Source organism: Malaclemys terrapin, chromosome 2, assembly GCF_027887155.1.
Source record: "Malaclemys terrapin pileata isolate rMalTer1 chromosome 2, rMalTer1.hap1, whole genome shotgun sequence".
Classification (NCBI taxonomy): domain Eukaryota; kingdom Metazoa; phylum Chordata; order Testudines; family Emydidae; genus Malaclemys; species Malaclemys terrapin.
The window spans coordinates 82,165,829-82,186,323 of record NC_071506.1 but is presented as its reverse complement, the minus strand read 5'-3'; the positions used below and the strand labels follow the sequence as shown (position 1 = coordinate 82,186,323).

The 20,495-nt window shown below is 42.0% G+C and overlaps 1 protein-coding gene across 1 annotated transcript in view; it reads right to left on the bottom strand.

Annotated features, from left to right (window-relative positions):
- Positions 1–14,923, bottom strand: part of USP14 (ubiquitin specific peptidase 14) — a 32,271-nt gene extending 17,348 nt beyond the window's left edge. Inside the window, exons 1-6 of the mRNA XM_054019225.1 lie at positions 14,756–14,923; positions 11,928–12,073; positions 11,209–11,241; positions 8,923–9,027; positions 6,632–6,735; positions 1,744–1,802 (exon numbers count right to left, since the gene is read on the bottom strand). Coding sequence (XP_053875200.1) covers positions 1,744–1,802; positions 6,632–6,735; positions 8,923–9,027; positions 11,209–11,241; positions 11,928–12,073; positions 14,756–14,771 — 463 coding nt within the window. The 5' untranslated portion in view covers positions 14,772–14,923. The remainder of the gene's footprint in view (positions 1–1,743; positions 1,803–6,631; positions 6,736–8,922; positions 9,028–11,208; positions 11,242–11,927; positions 12,074–14,755) is intronic.
- Between the last annotated feature and the right edge of the window lie 5,572 nt (positions 14,924–20,495).

The following is a 20,495-nucleotide window of genomic DNA, read 5'->3' as shown; positions in this document are numbered from 1 at the left end:
AGCCCTTTGATGCCGTCTGAAGCTGGTTCCTCACTAACAGCCCAAAAATAGAAGCTTCATTCACCAAAAACTATTTAACACACTCCTGAGGCACAATGTCTTTGTAACATGTCTATACCTAAAAACATAAAGGTGTTCAGGTTAAGATCCACTTTCTAGAACTGAAACCCACAGTGCCTCAAGTGTCACTTATTGCTGATAGGACCAAAACTAAACTTGATTTTTCCACACTTAACATTCTTCAGAGAATACTTAAACAAACTTTGCACCCAGGAAAGCAAGTGAATGTACATTAGTGCAGAAAGTTCAAAATTATTTGCAGTGTAGTGGATGATGCCGATTAAGAATATGTTGAGTGGCAATACACACATCCTTTTCCCCCCATTCCTAGCTACATAGATTACTCTTATTTCTAAAAATGTACCCATTATACAGCACTTCAAGTTTACAAAGCGCTTTACAGACACCGACTGCTGCTCACAACAGCCTGTAATGTAGGCTTTACAGGAAGGAGACTGAGGCATGAAGTTTTTATACCAATGGATATAGCTAATGTTATTTTATAACAAAAAGAATTAAGTTTTATGGCCAGTTTCTTCCTGTCCCTGTGATCCAACATCTCTTAAATACTGACTCCAAGAGGCATTATCTCAATATGACACATGCATTAAAAAATGCCTGTGTGTCATGCAGGAGCTCCTGACCAGCCCAGCACCAAAGAGTTAACTAAGGATTTACTTATCAATGTATTGGACTCCTCAGAAGCAACGTTGTCACCTCAAAAGAAAATAATAAGGGACACAAAGTAGAGGCAGTGAGAGGGGAAGGGGCAGGCATGGTTGTATAGAGTAACCATTGAACTTACCACCCCAAAATTCGATCAGCAGGCATACCCACAAACTGGACCTTTCCTTCTTTATTTTGTTTTGTTTTTCCTTAAATGGACTGGTAGAAATCCCAGTGTGCTGGCCCAGCATCTTAGTGGGGCAATGAAATAGAGTAAAAAAAGAAAACAAAGTGGACAAGTAGTACCCTTGTTCAAATGTAAAGGGTCTAACTAGAGTTCTAGTTAGAGCTCAGAGATACTGGGCCTTTGTGAGCTCCTGCTACCCAGACCACCATCACCACCACCAAAAAAAATTTTACTTTCCCTTTGGAGATTAAATATATGACACTATTATGATGTTTGAATCTCTAGGGTAAGGATTATGGCATATTGAGTATAGCAGTCAATACTACTCCAGTGGTACTGCAAGGCCAATAACATTTAACGTAGTGTCACTGGGATGGTGAGTTCCAGAAGTACAGTTATAGCCTACTATTAAGTGAAAAAAAGAACTGTCCTCTAAAATGTTTACATGGCAAGTATTCACCTCAAATGATAGAGAAGAGTGCTTTAAAGTCCCAATTACTTTAAACCACACTTAAGAAATAAGGGCTATAATGATTTACATTTTAGGCTAGATTGTGCCTAGTTTCATGTGGGTAATCCACACTACTCCAAGTATAACTCTGTTGGAGTAGATTTTGGAAGGTGCAGAAAAATATACAGGTAAGTATGTACCTTAGAAGTATATTCGTTGGTAAAAGTTAAAATGAACACCTCAGTGCTCTGGAGTTACCAAGGCATAAACTCCAAAGAAAAAACACACATTAAAGACTCGCAATAACAATCCTGGACTCCAGCTGCCAAGAGGTAAAGTTACATAATAGCAAAAACAGTGTTCTAATCCAAATACCGACCTGCAGTAATATACTGAGCAGAGGCCATTTCTCCTGAAGCTCTTAAGGCACCGGCATACCTAAAAGATTCAGATAATTTGCATGTAATTACACTAAATCATATAAAATAATTTTTTAAAAACAAACAACAGGTTTTTAATTCACAAAAGAGGGGCGTGGATAAAATGGTCAGATAGAAATTAAAAAACACATTCTGAAAAAGGGTTCTGGGGAGATTCACTGAACTTGAGGTAATCCAAGTATTTACGTCCTGGCAGTATACATCCTCTAGTTCTTTGACCCCCCCCCCCCAACCATAACTTCTGCTATAATTGCGCTGAAGCAAAGGAAAGGCTGGCATCCCTCAAAGCACTTTTGCTCAAGGGTAAGTGAAAAATACAATTAAAATCAAATTTTTAATGAATGTACTTTTGCATACACTCTTCTTCCATTTAATTCTGTCCCCCTTCTCTTCCTGTTTCTTGGAAGAGCCTTTCCTTGCTTAGCACATGAAAAGTAAGGCTGAACACTTGCCTAACCACAGGTTTCTACTGCTTCACATGGAAGCAACAACATCTGCTTCCTAAAATGATTTGAGCCAAGGTGGGGAGGAATAGCCACACTCAGTGGTTAAAGCAGATCAAAGCTATGGGGAGATCACTAGTTCTGGTAGCTATTGTCACACATCTCCCTCTTATGAAACAATGGAGTGTTGCAAGGGGAAGAGAATGGGGACAAGAGAGTAAATAAACAAAAGAAGTTCATGTCCCCAAGCAGGTTCCCAGCCAGCTGGGGGGGTAGGGGTGAGGGTGGAGGGGAAAGAATGTGCACCAAAAGCATGGAACAAGACGGGGCACATTTCTGGTGTGTCCAATCCTGATTTCTACCAAGGAGAAGAATGTATTTTAGAAAAGCACAGGAAAGATGGAGCACATGCAGGAGTTACTCCTTAGAAATTTCTGAAATATCCAATGCAACTTCCTCCATTTTACGAGATTAAAATATTTAGAGTCACTGTGGATAGTTCTCTGAAAACTTCCGCTCAACGTGCAGCGTTTGAAAAGGCTAACAGCATGTTAGGAACTATAGGAAAAGGATAAAACAAAATGGAAAATATCGTAATGCTACTATAAATCATGGTGTGCCCACAACTTGAATATTGTGTCCAGTTCTGGTCACCCCATCTCAAAAAGCATTTAGTAGAACTGGAAAAAGTTAGAGAAATTCCAAACCCTTGATCATTTGCCTGACTTCCATGAGGAGAGACTAAAGAGATTAGTTCAGTTTTAAGAAAAAGAGATGACTAAGGGGGGGGGGGGGGGGGGAATATGATAGAGGTCTATAAAATCATAAATGATGTAGGAAGAGTGAATACAGAAGTGTTCTTTATCTTTTCACACAATACAAAAAATAGGGGTCACCCAATGAAATTAATAGGCAGCAGGTTCAATACAAACAAGAGGAAGTACTTTTTCACACAATGTACAACTAACCTGTGGAGATCACTGCCATGAGATGCTGTGATAGCCAAAAGTATAACTGGGTTAAAAAAAGAACTAGGTACGTTCACGGAGGGTAGGTCCATCAATGGCTACTAGCCAAGATGATCAGGGACTGAAACCCATGGTTGAGGCAACCCTAAACCTCTGACTAACAGAAGCTGGAAGAGCAAGACAAGGATGGATCACTTGATAACTGCCCTGTTCTGTACATTGCGCCTGAAGTTTGGGTACGCGCCACTATTGGAGACAGGATACTGGACAAGATGGACCATGGTCTGACCCAGTATGGTAGTTCTTATGCTCTTAAAATAAATTTTGAATACAATTTATAGAGCTGGTGGGCACCCTTTCTTCCGTGCTCCACTCAGAGGGAAGTAATGGATGGAACAGATCTTTCTTTAAGGAGGAGTAGGTCAGGTACATATTTTCTGTCAGGTGATGCTGCTGCTTCACTCACTGCTGGGCAAGTCTGGGAGCCTCTCCTGCTACTCCTATATCAGATTCCTCTTCCTAATGAGCCCTAACTTTAGTATGTAGAGGAGGGGCTCTGAGGAAACAGGCTCCTCCAAGATAGGAAGAGGGATCTGTGCTTCTCTTATTTCAACCTTGGACCTGGCTTCCACAAAAATTGATGTCAGGAAGGACCAGGGAGAGTATCCCTTTCATCAGAAAGAGGTATATCAACCATAGGAAGCTAAAGGGGGACGACGCTCCTAGAGGCCTCAATGGGATAGTTGATGTGAAGTGAAACCAGAACACTAAGCTTGCCCAGCTGAGCTAACTCAGCTTTACTTCCCTCCTCACTATCCTTTTGTGCTGCCATCAAGAAAGAAGAGAGAGGGCGAGTCCTGCAAACACCATTCAGAGCAGTGAATTTGTCTTTTTCTAGGGCTGGTTTCCCAGCAAATAGAATACTGCCACCTTTTATTGCATCCTGCCAGTTTTATAGGATATATCTTGACACTCACCCATGTAATATTTAAGATACTAAATACAGCACTAAAACTAAGTGTGAAAAAGATTTCCTGACTGAAATTAAGATTTATGGGATTTCCCCCCCCCAAAGATTATTTCTGAACAGTTTTCCAGTGTAGTTAGATGTGTAAATTTTACAGCCTAGAAATTGTTATCAAAAGTTAATACCAGGCAACATTGAAACCAGACTCATTACTTTAACAGTCAAATCTTGATTATTTAATAGAATGGAAGGCAATTAATTTGAATAAGTATTTGGATAATTAGTATTACTGTACATGTTACTCCTGGGGGAATTCTGCACGACTGTGTGGGTGCAGAACTTATGTCCCCTGCAGATTTCTTTGTTTCCCCGCAGAAAAATTACTCTCTACAGGGAATCAAAGGGAAGCTGCAAGAGGGATCATGTGCCACTCCCCAGCAGCTCAGGCGCATCCTTTCAGGCACCTGGGGCAGCCAATAGTGAGCTAAATTACTGTGGGAGGACAGGGGGCTTGGGGACTCCCCAGGTGGTGCTTGGTCAGACCCACCCCCAGTCCACCCAACCCCCATGCATCCAGACTCCCCCTCCACCCCTGACTCAGACCCCTCCCAATCTTCCCCCACCCAAGTCTCAACCCCACCCCGCACCTGGCCCTCCCCAGGTCCATCTGGTAGCTCCTACCCTGCAATGGGATCAGCTTGCAGTCCCATCTGGGCTGGGGGAGAAGCACACTTTCCCTGCACGGAGTAGCTGGGGCTGGGTCAGACCCACCCCCCAGAAACCTCCCCCAACTGCAGGAAGCTCTGCACCCCTCCCCCACCACTTCCTACCCCCATCTCTCCTCAGCTGCATGGGGAGGGGTCACTGTACAGGGAGCTGCTCCCCCATCCATCCAACCCCCATGCAACTGGAAGCCCCCATACCCAGACATCCACACTGAGCCTCACCCCCCCACCAACCCTCCCTGCATCTAGACCCCCAGCAAGCTCCTCCCCCTACATCCAAACCCCCCAACCCTGCACCAAGACCATCTCCCCACCAAGCCCCACCCCCTGCTGGGCCCCCCGCATTTGAACCCATACTGCAAGCCTCACTCCCTATTCACCTGGACCTCCACTGCACTGAGCCCTAACCAGCTGCATCCGGACCACCACCACCCCCAACCCCACTCTCCCAGCACCCAAACCCCCCTGCCACACCATTAAGCCCCCCGCACTGAGCCCCAACCACCTTCACCTGACCCGCTGCGTAGTCCCATTGCCCCTGCAGCTGTAACCTCATCCCCCATCACATCCGGACCCCCCACTGACCTGCCTGCACCCAAACTGCCCCACCCAGAACCCTCTTAACCCACACCTCAATCCCTTCCATAATAAGCCCTTCCATACTTGGATCCTGCTGTGCTAAGCCTGCCTGCCCACAGCTGGTACAGAGGGGCAGGGCCCTGGGGTGTTTTCTGGGATAGGCCTGGCCCTCACGCTGTTTCAGGGTCGAGTGCAGCCTCACCGCCGAATCCACATCCCGGGATATGTGGGGGGGCGGGGAGGGGGAAGAGAGCTGAAGGGTAATCACAGAATTCACTCAGGAGTACTGGGGAAATCAACTCAAGTGCAGAAGTGTCAAGAGTTTGATCATTCTACATGAGTGAAGTAATCCTGCCTAAATGACCATTATTCCCACAATTCTTGAATGTTAAAGACCTCTCATATTGTATGCCTGTTGGCTCGGTCACTGGAATTCTCCAAAGGTAAGTCTGGAAGAATAGATTTATCTATCTTGTTGACCCTCAACACAGTAGCAAAATCCTTCATGCATTACTCACAATTAAATCGGTGTAGAAATTGGTTGTTTGCACACCTCAGGAAAATTAGGAAGTACGAAGTGTACTAAAAAAAATGCTTGTGGATTTATAAAACAATCTTTCATTGTGTTGCCAACAAAATGTAACATACTGAACATCACAAGCTATATAATCTGTAATTGGACAGTTTGCAAACAAACTAGTGGACAGAGTTATGGAAAAGTGTTTTTGCAAAGGAACAGGACTGTTTCTTAAGTTAAATGCATAACACAGGTTTTTAGGGTTTTTTTGTTTGTTTTTAGGAGAGATCATAATACTTTAGACGAAAACAGAATATACATAAACCCAAGAAGAGTAGATGATCAAAGTTCAGCAACCTGCCTAAACAGTTTTGTGAAGTCTTATTTGCAGTAGACTGGATCAGAATTTGGATGTGAACTTTTTTAGGAGACAGAACCAATTCTCTATTAAAAATATTTTAGCTTCTATAAATATGCAGCCGCTTTGACTTCTCAGTAAGGACCAAGATGTAACCAACACAATGATTCTATTAGTCTAACTCTATTAAGACGACAAATTTTACACAACAGACACTTCATAATCCAAAGAAAACAATTTTAATCTTAATACTTTTGTACTGAACCCTACCTCTTAAGGGCCTCTTTCAGTTCTGGCACAGAGCGGATACACTGAACTGTAGCATTCATGTAACAAGTGTTGCCAAGATTTGTCAAACCACATGGTAACTCCATCTGCCAAGGAAATATACATGGTGCTTGAAGATTTAAGAGACATTTTTAATTATTTTGGTATAAATACTGTAACTCAGACAGTAGCTTGTTAGGACAGATCTGAAATTAAAGAAACCTGATCAACCATCATGTTACATCAAATTTTATCTACAAAAATAAATTTGAATCAATAGATTTATTAAAGTATTTATTTTTAGTTCCATCATCTTGTTAGTTTGAAGTATTACACATTTTGGTGCACTTTAGTGCTTTTAAAAACATTCAAGAGTGCTTCATTTTATTTTTGTTTATGTTTTGGTATAGTGAACAGAATGAAATTTAGAGGGCAAATCTCCTAAAAGGAAGACATTTAGAGAGGTTCCAATTATAATCAAATTCAAACTTTAAAATATCTTTTTTCTTGCTGATTGCCTTGATAATCTTGCATACATGTTTTTAATGATAGTTGTAATATAATCAAATCAATGTTAAAACAATGTCTATGTTCTCAGCAGAACTCTGAAAAGTAATGAAATCCATAGTTAAATTGTTAAAATATTGCTTTTGCTTTATCACTAGTTTACAGGGAGGAGTTAAAGTTTTTTGAATTTCTGAGGTCCTGAAGTTTACATTTTAAAAATATTGATCTAACTTCTTAAACAAAGAAAATGTTCATACTACTGTAATAACTGGACCATAACAATTTCAGGAACCATTAGAAATAATTGCACAAATACATTATGATATTTTGTAAAGCTTATTTAATAAAAAGTGAGCCAGATATCAGAAAAAATTGATTTGTACAAAATGAAACAATTATGCATTTGGATAAATTTTTGGGAAAAAGCATTAATCTAGCTACACAATCTGTGTTAGTGTGTCTGTTAAAAAAACAGAGAATAGGCATATTTGAAATTCAGATGTCAAAAATTCAGGGACATAAAATTTGGTAAGAGAAAAAACATGTAAAGTCCTTCAAATTTGATCCAAGATTGATATGTCTCCTTGTTCACCTCTATTATTTATAGTTAGACTAAGTGGCTGGATAGCTCTAGTCTCATAGGTATATATAATTTAAGAATCAATTATTTTCCTCTTAGACCATAGGTGGCTCTTACGTAAGTATTAAAATACATGTCAGTCCTAAATTACAAAGCCATCATCATATGGCTATTTATAATTGGCTACTGTACATGTGGAACAATAGTTCTGTGTTCAAAAGTCATGTTGGCTGTTTTGTGTTAATTAAAAAAATACCATAAAGAGCTTCTAGTTCAGATAAAGGACAAACAAAACTATTCAAGTTATTAAGAAAAAAAAATACATCCCGAACTAAGGAAACTTTTGTTTTCAAACATTAAATTATACTCCCGCCCCCCCCTTCTCCCTCCCCCAACAGATCCTCCTCTCACAAAGAAGATTCCTTCTACTCCAACAGTTTAAAAAAAAGAGTTTCAAATTTTCAACTGGGAACCAATGTTCACATAAGGAGACTAGGATATTTTTAGGGTGCACTATTATAAATATAAAAAAAGCCACCAAATAATTTGACACTACTAGTAGTCTTTGTTCAAGAGAAGCTCAGGATCAAAAACACAAGGACGATACAAGTCTAGCTTCAGATGCCTTTCCTGAGCCACATCTTGGAAGTTTGCACTACAGTAGAACCTGAGAGTTATGAACACCGTGGGAATGGAGGTTGTTTATAATTCTGAACAAAATGTTACGGTTGTTTTTTAAAAGTTTACAACTGACTTAATATAGTTTTGAAACTCTACTGTGCAAAAGAAAAATGCTTCTCTTTTTTTTTTTTAGTAGTTTACATTTAACACAGTATTGTATTGGCTTATTTTTCCTCTAGTGCTGCTGCCTGATTGTGTACTTCTGGTTCCAAATGAGGTGTGTGGTTGACTGGTCAGTTCGTAACTCTGGTGTTCATAACTCTGAGGTTCTACAATATGCCTCCCCATGATAAGGTTGGTTCAAGCCAAATGATATTAGTTAAATGAGCTATAAATTAAAGCAAACTTTTTACCATTCCTTCCAAAGTCACATTACATTGTCAACACCTTCAGGTTTGTTAGATACTAGAAATGATAAGTAAATAAGTTATAGTTTACGATCCACTTTTAAATAAACATTATAAATACACTGAAAAGTGCAGTTATCCAAAAGATAACAGGAATCTGAGGTACAAAATATGCTTACAGCTGAGGCTAACTGCTCTTCCGTCATGTCTTCTACAAAGACGGGTCGAGCTACCGGTTCCTCAGGGAGTGCCTCTGCAGAGCCCATCATTAATAAGGTCATCCCCTGTAATACAACAGATATAAGCAGACACATTAAAGAATATCCATAAAATACAAGTGCAAGAAAGGTAGAAATCTGCATACCTCTAAAATTTAGTAATTTCGGATATCTCCTATTGGAGGTAAACTAAATGTTCTCTTACAATGTCTATTTGATACTGCATTATTGTTTCTAAAGACAAAGATAACCAATGAAACAAAAAATGAAGTGAATCTATTGCTTTATTCTATTATATTTATATTGAATTATGAATCACCTTTCCTTCATGAAAACTAAGAAAAAGATTTTAGTCCATTAATCTCTAAACAGTACTGCTAACTTTGTAATTATGTAGAAAATGCACAATAGGAAAAATTTCTTAGTATTTTTTATGCAAATTTCCATTTGGCCTGGACACTATATCAGTCAGTAGCCAAGATCTTTCTAATAAACAGCTTTAACTAACATCAGGTTCCAATTATGACTAAAAAAATTAAGGAACCACAGAATACCCTTAAATGAAAACTCCCTCCGTTTTTGACCCTTCAGAGTCAAAAGTCTTTCATACTCCAGTACTGTACAAGGGAAATTACTTTATCCTCCTTTTCTTCGATCTTGGGCCTCAAGAAGTTAAGAGCCAGAACTATGTTCAGATTTGAAAGGATGAAAAAGTTTACGAGAATCTCCACATGCATGTGTGCAAAAGTTGCTAATTATTCAAGTTCAGACTACTCTAAATAGGAAGAAATTCACCCTTCTTTGGCTAAGGATTTGGGGAAGCTTGAGAGGGATCTTGTTGAATTTACTACCATGAAGACTGGCTTGTGGGTTTTGGATCTGTGTGTTCTCTTGGGATGGGAATACTAAGAGGAGGGGGAAGAGCGAGATGCCACCTCTTAGGACAGGGGAGCTATTTGAGGAAGTGAGAAATATTTCATCAAGGGTGGCCAATATGGCATAGATATGAGGGGAAAATGGGTTGGGGATGCTCCACAGTATTGCCCAGAGAACAAGAGGTGGACAGTTAGGGGAGAAAGATACTGGTGCTATGACCTTTCCTGGACCAGTGTGTGCAAAAGGAGCTTGCCACAACCTGGGTGGCTCCACACCATAGACGTTTCCTTCCCCTTCGACCAACAGGTCAGTGTTTGAAAGTATGATGCTGGTGATGAAAGGGGTATATCAAAAAATTAGTAGTAAGTACCCAGAGACTCACCCCAAGTAGTATAAATTCTTGAAGTTATCCTGAAGTGTGGTTAGATTATTGGAGGAAGGCTACCAGCACCTGGTACACAGTGCAAGACCAGAATTGTACCTGTCTAGCCCTCAACACAATAGTATGCAAGTGCCTTTGCCATAGCTCTTTGATCTACTGCACCACCCTGCTGATACTGCATACTAGTGCTGGAGAGCTACCGCCAGGCTAGGGGAAATCAAGCAACTTTCCCCTGTTTGGTCATTAAAGATCCCCTCCCTACCAGACTGCTGCTGAAGCTAAGAGAAAGGAACTACCAAGTTCCTGCAAGAAAGAAGAGAACCATCAGGGAGAGCTCAGGAGCAACCTCTGCCTTTCCCTGGTCAGGCAGAATATTGGATAAATAACATGGATGTGTTGAGTAAAAGTGCTAGTAGGCTACAGGGAAAGAACAAAAACAAAATCACAAGAATCTCTTGCATTACCCCGGGAATGGAAAAATAGCAGATAAACCTCATCAGTGTGGCGCGTGAAAGCAGTACAGACCCTATACCAGAGAAACATTCCTAGGAGAGCAATTGAGTGAGTAGTGGCTATCAATGTAAAATGCAATAAAAAAAAATCTCAAAGCATATCAGGAAGACATTGTCATTTCCCCATAGGACCTAGCTCACAAGGTTCTCTCACCATATTCCCAGAGAACAAATGTTAGGAGACCCAGTGTGGAGATTTTGAAAATTATGCTTAGGTAAGACAACTACATCCTAAAATTGTTAGTCTAAAAGCAGAAAATGTAAAGGCCACTGTGGTTACAAAACAAAGCCTATGACAATTTTGATTGTGTCTCCCATTATTCACTATGGCGTTCCTATTTTTTCCTGAAAGTCATAAGACTATCACCCACTTATGATGGAAGTAATGAGAGACTCTTAAAAAGACCATCACTATAATAAAATGATCAAGTTTTAAGCAGTTTACCAATATGCAAGTGAATTTTTGATGATACTTACATTCTTGATTTTGATGTTGCCCCACTCATCATCCTATGTTTGAAGGGAAGAAAAGGATTGTGTTACTGTCTTACAGTATTTTTAGAAGACTCAAAAGGCTAACTGATGCTTTCACCAACATTAGTCATTTGTCTCTGAACAGCACATTATAGCAAAGTGTCGACACTTTACTAGAGACTATTCTTTTTCCAATCTTGTGTCAATCTAAACTAAAAACAGCAAGGTACTCTTTTCTAGATGGCTCTTGATAGTTTTACAACTAGTCAGCTCCAATATCTGTTTCAGAATGAAGGGAAATAAGGCAAATTGACCAAATTAAGTCATATTGGCATAAAAAGTGTATGGCAGAGATGCACTGTCTGTTCTGGATTGTTTTCACTGGCCTGCAATTCAGAAACAAGCTAAAATTCGTAACTGAGGTATACAGATAGAAAGTGCTGTTAAATTCTTAAGCGACAAAGAAAAACCAAAGGCGTGGGGAAAAGTTTTGAAATACTGGTTTGTGTTGATCACAATTTAATCAACCTGTATTTTGAAAAACATTTTCCAGTAACAAGCAACTGACCTACAGCATCAACACATCATACTACGTGTTTTCTGAACTGTTCATGGTCATGCATTTATACATTTGTAACATTAATGTTCTGATTAATGTTTAATCAACAGTAAGAATATAAACAGAATTAGACAAATACAAGGAAGTTATTGGTGATTTCTACCTTTAGAGCTCCTCCCTTCACCACAACTTTCTGTCTGTCTGGCTGAACTCCAGTCAATGCGAAAAGCTGAGCCTTGAACACCATTGGAGGTTCATCAGTATTCAGCTCTACACCATCAAATTTCTCTTTCCCCCATTTTACATTCACTGCAAAAACAATGCATCACACATGTGGATCATTCTCTTCCACATGAGTTTATTTAGTTTCTAGAATTAACTATGAGTATATAATATTTTACCTAAGAAAGACCTTAGCGCCCCCCCCCCCCCCCCCCACCATACGTTCAGTTTCAGGTTGGCTACCAACAAGTTTGAAGAGATTATTCAAGATTCATGTTTCACAATAAAACCAAGCAAAACTATTTCTCTGTCCAGCCTTAAGAAGTCATTAGAAAGTTAATCCACCACAATCTACGGACCATGCTGATTGAAACTATTATCAATCATGGGTCAGTTAGTATAATTCTGTGTGGGATAACCCTATGTTCTTCCAAAACAAAACTAATACTTCTGGTGACAAAGGTTATTTACATGAAATTGCACACTGCACATGTCAAATATGTACCCAGACAGACTATCTTGCTTTATCTCAATGGCACATTAACTTTGTAGCCCCAGTTACACCACCACCGTTAAATGCTTTAATGCTGGTACAGTACAGTCACAAAATGATTTTAGCTCAGTGTAGTTGGACATAACAGGAATGTCCTGCAGCTCCAGTCATTTACATATTATAGGCAATTGACTCCTTAGCAGTAGAGCTGGAATCCATTCATGGCATAGCATAGCAACTGTTGCTAGGCTAATCCATCACTGACCCATGGCAGAGAAACAGCATGGTTTTCCAGCGGAACTGTAAATCTTCAGCCAGTGGGTTATATCAAATTCTGTTGTATATTTCTAAAAATTATTTCAGAATATTACTACTTCGTTGAAAACACAGACACAGCATACTCTATAAATGCACTCTATCAGGCAAATTCATGATAGCCGCAACAATTTTGCTTCTATCAGTTATGGCAGTATGTTTGTCCCTGTCAAACCAGCAACTTAGGGTTTTTCAATAAAGGATAAAGCAGCTGTGATTTAATAAAGGATTTTCCATTATTTATATAGGTCCAGGATAGCAGACTATGGGAAAATGACCAGGGGGTGATTTTAAACAATTTTTTCCACACAGACATAATAATCTGTAAAAAGAGCATGATTTGCCTGTCCTTCTGAATTTTTTCTATACATTTGTGATTTGTTTTTTGCCATAAACCCATGACCTCTCCCATTTGTTTCTCATGACAAATAAGTAGCCTTAAGCAGGGTAGTGCAGAGTGTTCATTCTTGAAGAGGCAGGTTCCAATCATTTTTGCAATTTGTTCAAACAGAAAAGGCTTTGGAGTACAAAAAAAGAGTTCTTATGTAAACCAGGCTAATAATCAATTGCACGAGTATCCAATCTGAATGTTAAATATGCTGCAAGACAATAAACCTTATAATCTCAGACACGACTATCTTTAAAAACTTAATATCCATAGAAATACACTGTACAAAATTTTTTCCATGATTTTAGATATCGTAATAGAAATTTCCAGCACTTTCCAACATACAACTCATCAACTAGTGCCCAATATCTGTGCTCCTGATAAGGAAATAAAATAATTCAAGCGAAGATTATACAAACAACTAAAACAGAAGTCAAGCTATCTACTGAAAAGCATCAGGGATGGGGGTGGGGGTCAAGTAATGATGCTTTGGCCATGCAGAATAGAAACAATGGATTGTTTAAAGGAGTTTGAGATGCCATATTTACTAACTCCAAACAAGGCCCCCCAATTTGCAAACCACAGTTGAGGTTGCAGGGGATAGATAAATTCACAGTGCCATTTTAAATTCATTGGCCAAGCACTGAAATGTTCTGACAGGCCTTGGAGGACTGAACTGTGAAATGCACACACACCAGCAACAACTCCCTCAAGAGAGCCACCAGAGAGTGGGAGTTTCCAGCTCTTACAGCTTTTGCCAGTAACTTTCCTTGGTGGAAACTGCAGTGGGTGGGATGAGATGCAATTGTGCTAAATTGCAACTTCTCTAGTATGAACTAGAATACAGTGCTGCTTTCAAAAAAAAAAAAAAAAAAAAGCAGCACAGGCTGATGGGCCTACGTTAGGAAAAGTGAGAGTAGAATTATTTGTTGTTTGGTGAACACCAATGTGTTTAGACAAACAGATAAAACCAGTATCAACAGTTTTTAAATTCTCTGTATATACACCCCCACAGCACACACTTGCTACATTGCTCGCTTTTGTAAAGCACAGGAAGTGTCCCTCTCCCCAACCTCCAGGAGAAGTTGATGAGCACGAAAGTGCTATAACACCAGCCTGCTCTGCGGTGTTTACAGAATGCAGCAGACGTGATTTGTTTGTATTTCTGACACTGACCCACACGAGACTCTCTTAAGGAAACTAGGGAAATGTGGTTAGAGGAGATTACTATAAAGTGGGGGCGCTGCTGGTCTATACTGGCTCACTCTGAGCCGAGTGAATCTATCAAGTGGGTCCCCGGGGGTGGGGGAAGTGTCTGTCCGGGGTCCACCCTAGGGGCATTTTCTGGCGCTCCGGGGCATTATTAAACAATTAAGCGAGTGACCCACCGGGGAAAGGCGGGAGCGCCCCACGCGGGGCTCTCGCTGCGCCTGTTCAGTCGCTCGGTAACTCACGCGGCCCGGTCACCGCCCACGAGCCGCCCCGGGGCTAGCGAGACTGTTCCGTGCTGCCCCCCAGGCGCGCGCCCACGGGGGAGGCCCGGCGCCGGCCAGCGCGGGAGAGCCCGGCTCACCTGAGAAAAGCGGCATGGCGGGCGGGCGGGCGGCGTGTCCCGAAGGGGGAGGGGGCGTCAGTCAGCGGGTAACGGCTCCGGCGCGTCCCACGCTCAGGGTCTCATTCAAACCGGCCCCTCACGATGACGCTGCAAGCGGAGCCTGGGCGCCGGAAGCGGTGGGGGAAGCAGCGCGCGCAGCTCCGGAAGGGGCGCCGGGGCTTCCTGTCACGTGGCCGATTCCCCACTGCCGCGCCCGCCCGTGCCGTGGGAGCCGGCACGCCCCCCAGGCTCGGGCGCAGCTGCGGGGGGCTGCGCGCGCACTGCCGATCGGGCGGTGGTGCCCGGGTTCAGCCTTCACGAGCTTAGCCCCCTCCCCCACCAGTCCGAGGCCACCTCAAAAATCACCGTATTTCCCCCTATTACTTCTCTGCGCCGCTAACTTGCAGCCAGGGGCTACCTCCCGGCCCGCCAAGCTAGGTCGGGTTCCTGGGCTGTTCTTTCTTGGCCTTTCCTAAGAAACTTGCCAGCTCCTGGGATTTTATCGTTTGGGGATTTTTAGCGTTCTCCTTAAAGCCGCAGCTGCTGGCAGCAAGCGATGGCGTGAGAATCCCAGCAGTCACTCTTGCTAAGGCCATGGACAGTTCTGGGGGGTACAATTGCAGAGAAAAGCTAGAAAATGTAAAGCATCAGAAAGCAGAGAAAAAGAACTCCCCCCTTTATTATTTTAAGGAAGCCTCGTGAGTTTGAGATAACCCTATCTCACGCTAGGGGGGCTGAACTCACGTTGAAGGGTAGATTCGGCAGTATTGGTACAATTGTCATTTTGTGATATGAATACTTGTCAGCATGGAACTGTATTGAAAACACCAAGTCACCCAATAACCATTAGTATAGTGACAATTTTTACTCATTAGTAATTGGGCTTATTGCAAATTAACGTGCTAGCTTTTGAGGTTCCATAGCCAATGAGAAAGCCAGCCATCCCCATCAAGGCACCTGCTTAATCTTTTCTCTATCTTTTGTGCCAAAGTTCGTATAAAACTGGTTTGCTGAAGTCTGAAGAGATTTAATAGTAAATGGGAATAAAAAAATACACAGAACTGACTATTCTCCATGGTTTTGTGCAGTTTCTCTGATTGGTGAAAGTAAATTAGCTTTTTCAGTATCTGTCAATCGTTTTTACCAGTAATTCTGGAATATAGATTAGAGCACAGCTACATCTTGCTGTCTGACTGGACATGTCATCTTTCAACTGTAATCATTATAAAAGTACAATGAAGCTGCTTATGTGTTTTTCTGAGAGTATAGCCCAGGGATAGGCAACCTGCAGCACGTGAGCTGATTTTCAGTGGCCCTCACAGTGCCCGGGGCCTGGCCACCAGACCGGGGGGCTCTGCATTTTAATTAATTTTAAATGAAGCTTCTTAAACATTTTAAAAACCTTATTTACTTTACATACAACAATAGTTTAGTTATATATTATAGACTTATAGAAAGAGACCATCTAAAAACATTAAAATGTATTACTGGCACGCGAAACCTTAAATTAGAGTGAATAAATGAAGACTCGATACAGCACTTCTGAAAGGTTGCTGACCCCTGGCATACCCCAAAGCTTTTTTACTTTTAGTAATTTAACAATCGCAGAAGAGCTGGAAGAAAAAAAGTGTGAAAATAAAATTTCAATAACTCCTCTTTGTTCCCCCCACCCCATTTTTTTTCTATTGTCCAAGCAGCTCTGCAACTCAGCCATCAGTAAATTCATGCAACATTGTCTCTAAAGCAGAGGTGGGCGAACTATGGCCCGCGGGCCACATCCGGCTCGCAGGACCGTCCTGCCGAGCCCCCAACCTCCTGCCCTGGGAGGCTCCCCCTCGCCCGCAGCCTCAACTCGCTTGCTATGCTGCTCTGGGCGGTGGGGCTGTGAGCTCCTGGGGCAGCACAGCTGCAGAGCCCCGCCTGACCCAGTGCTCTGTGCTGCATGGTGGCATGGCCCGGCTCCAGCTGGGCAACGCGGCTGTAGCGCTGCCAGCCACTGGTGCTTCAGGCAACACGGTAAGGGGTCAAGGAGGGATTGGACAGAGGGCAGGGGAGTTCAGAGCGGTGGTGTGGATGGTGGTCGGGGGGAACGGGGTTGAATGGGAGCAGGAGTCCCAGGGGGGCAGTCAGGAAGGGAGGGGGTTGGATGGGGCGGCAGGGGGAAGTCAGGGGACAGGGAGAAGGGGTGGTTGGATGGGGCAGGGGTCCCGGGGGGGGGCCTCAGGAATGAGAGGAGGGGTTGGATGGGGCGGTAGGGGCCGGGGGCAGTCAGGGGACAGGGAGCAGGGTGTGTGTGGATGGGGCAGGGGTCCCAGAGGGGCTGTCAGGGAACGGGGGGGTTGAATGGGGCAGGAGTACCAGGGGGGCAGATAAGAGGTGGGGGCCAGGCCACAACCCCCTCCCCTAACCAGCCTTCCATACAATTTACGAAATCCGATGTGGCCCTCAGGCCAAAAGTTTGCCCGCCCCTGCTCCAAATAATGTGTGCTTGCAGGTCTCCATCCAACTCTTAGTTGTCTCCATTCCACTCATCTTGCCCATTCCATCCGGTCTGGAGGATAATGTTACTACTGTTTTCTCCCGTGTGGATCATTCTGAACTCTTGTCAGTTTTATAATTTAGCGTTTCTAACAACTCATGGATAGCATCATTGACAGTGGCATATGAATGGGAAGCACAAAGAGCAGGATGGTGTGTGTCAGTGTAAAATGGTTGTTTGAGATAAGACATTTTAGTAGTGATCTTATTTTCAGGAGCCAATTTTATGACCATAAAGAAAAAGTTACTATGAGCAAAGCTAGCATAACATCTCATGTTTCTCTCCTGCAAATAAACCACTAAACAAATCAATCACTTCTCTATTCTAGGGTTCAATCCAATCCTTACAATTTGGATATGGAGCCTTGCCTTCCAGCTGCCTTCCTTTTAGCTCCTCTCTTAAGAGCATAACATAAGAACGGCCATACCGGGTCAGACCAAAGGTCCATCTAGCCCAGTATCCTGTCTACCGACAGTGGCCAATGCCAGGTGCCCCAGAGGGAGTGGACCAACAGGCAATGATCAAGTGATCTCTCTCCTGCCATCCATCACCATCCTCTGACAGAGGCTAGGGCCACCATTCCTTACCCATCCTGGCTAATAGCCATTAATGGACTAACCCCCATGAATTTATCCAGTTCTCTTTTAAACGCTGTTATAGTCCTAGCCTTCACAACCACCTCAGGTAAGGAGTTCCACAAGTTGACTGTGCGCTGCGTGAAGAAGAACTTCCTTGTATTTGTTTTAAACCTGCTGCCTATTAATTTCATTTGGTGACCCCTACTTCTTGTATTATGGGAATAAGTAAATAACTTTTCCTTAACCACTTTCTCCACATCACTCATGATTTTATATACCTCTATCATATCCCCCCTTAGTCTCCTCTTTTCCAAGCTGAAGAGTCCTAGCCTCTTTAATCTCTCCTCATATGGGACCCGTTCCAAACCCCTAATCATTTTAGTTTCCCTTTTCTGAACCTTTTCTAGTGCCAGTATATATTTTTTTAAGATGAGGAGACCACATCTGTACACAGTATTCGAGATGTGGGCATACCATCGATTTATATAAGGGCAATAATATATTCTCCTTTTTAATGATCCCCAACATCCTGTTTGCTTTTTTGACCGCCTCTGCACACTGCACGGACATCTTCAGAGAACTATCCACGATGACTCCAAGATCTTTTTCCTGACTTCTTGTAGCTAAATTACCCCCCATCATATTGTATGTATAGTTGGGGTTATTTTTTCCAATGTGCATTACTTTACATTTACCCACATTAAATTTCATTTGCCATTTTGTTGCCCAATCACTTAGTTTTGTGAGATCTTTTTGAAGTTCATCACAGTCTGCTTTGGTCTTAACTATCTTGAGCAGTTTAGTATCATCTGCAAACTTTGGCACCTCACTGTTTACCCCTTTCTCCAGATCATTTATAAATAAGTTGAATAGGATTGGTCCGAGCACTGACCCTTGGGGAACACCACTAGTTACCCCTCCCCATTCTGAGAATTTACCATTAATTCCTACCCTTTGTTCCCCGTCTTTTAACCAGTTCTCAATCCATGAAAGGACCTTCCCTTTTATCCCATGACAACTTAGTTTACATAAGAGCCTTTGGTGAGGGACCTTGTCAAAGGCTTTCTGGAAATCTAAGTACACTATGTCCACTGGATCCCCCTTGTCCACATGTTTGTTGACCCCTTCAAAGAACTCTAATAGATTAGTAAGACACAATTTCCCTTTACAGAAACCATGTTGACTATTGCTCAACAGTTTATGTTTTTCTGTGTGTCTGACAATTTTATTCTTAACTATTGTTTCGACTAATTTGCCCGGTACCAACGTTAGACTTACTGGTCTGTAATTGCCCTGATCACCTTTAGAGCCCTTTTTAAATATTGGCGTTACATTAGCTAACTTCCAATCATTGGGTACAGAATCCCATTTAAAGGACAGGTTACAAACCTTAGTTAATAGTTCCGCAACTTCACATTTGCGTTCTTTCAGAACTCTTGGGTGAATGCCCTCTGGTCCTGGTGATTTGTTATTGTTAAGTTTATCAATTAATTCCAAAACCTCCTCTAGTGACACTTCAATCTGTGACAGCTCCTCAGATTTGTCACCTACAAAAGCCGGCTCAGGTTTGGGAATCTCCTTAACATCTTCAGCCGTGAAGACTGAAGCAAAGAATCCATTTAGTTTCTCCGCAATGACTTTATGGTCTTTAAGCGCTCCTTTTGTATCTCGATCATCAAGGGGCCACACTGGTTGTTTAGCAGGTTTCCTGCTTCTAATATACTTAAACAATTTGTTATTAACTTTGGAGTTTTTGGCTAGCCGTTCTTCAAACTCCTCTTTGGCTTTTCTTATTACCTTCTTGCACTTAATTTGGCAGGGTTTATGCTCCTTTCTATTTGCCTCACTAGGATTTGACTTCCACTTTTTAAAGGAAGTCTTTATCCCTCACTGCTTCTTTTACATGGTTGTTAAGCCACAGTGGCTCTTTTTTAGTTCTTTTACTGTGTTTCTTAATTTGGATTATACATTGAAGTTGGGCCTCTATTATGGTGTCTTTAAAAAGTGCCCATGCAGCTTCCAGGGATTTCACTTTAGTCACTGTACTTTTTAACTTCTGTTTAACTTACCCCCGCATTTTTGCATAGTTCCCCTTTTTGAAATTAAATGCCAGTGTTGGGCTGTTGAGATGTTCTTCCCACCACAGGGATGTTGAACACTATTATATTATGGTCACTATTTCCAAGCGGTCCTGTTATAGTTACCTCTTGGACCAGCTCCTGCGCTCCACTCAGGACTAAATCTAGAGTTACCTCTCCCCTTGTGGGTTCCCGTACCAGCTGGTCCATGAAGCAGTCATTTAAAGTATCGAGAAATTTTATCTCTGCATTTCATCCTGAAGTGAAATGTTCCCAGTCAATATGGGGATAATTGAAATCCCCCACTATTATTGGGTTCTTAATTTTGATAGCCTCTCCAATTTCCCTTAGCATTTCATCATCACTATCACTGTCCTGGTCAGGTGGTCTATAATAGATCCCTAATGTTGTATTCTTATTAGAGCATGAAATTTCTATCCATAGAGATTCTATGGAACATGTGGATTCACTTAAGATTTTTTACTTCATTTGATTCTACATTTTCTTTCACATATAGTGCCACC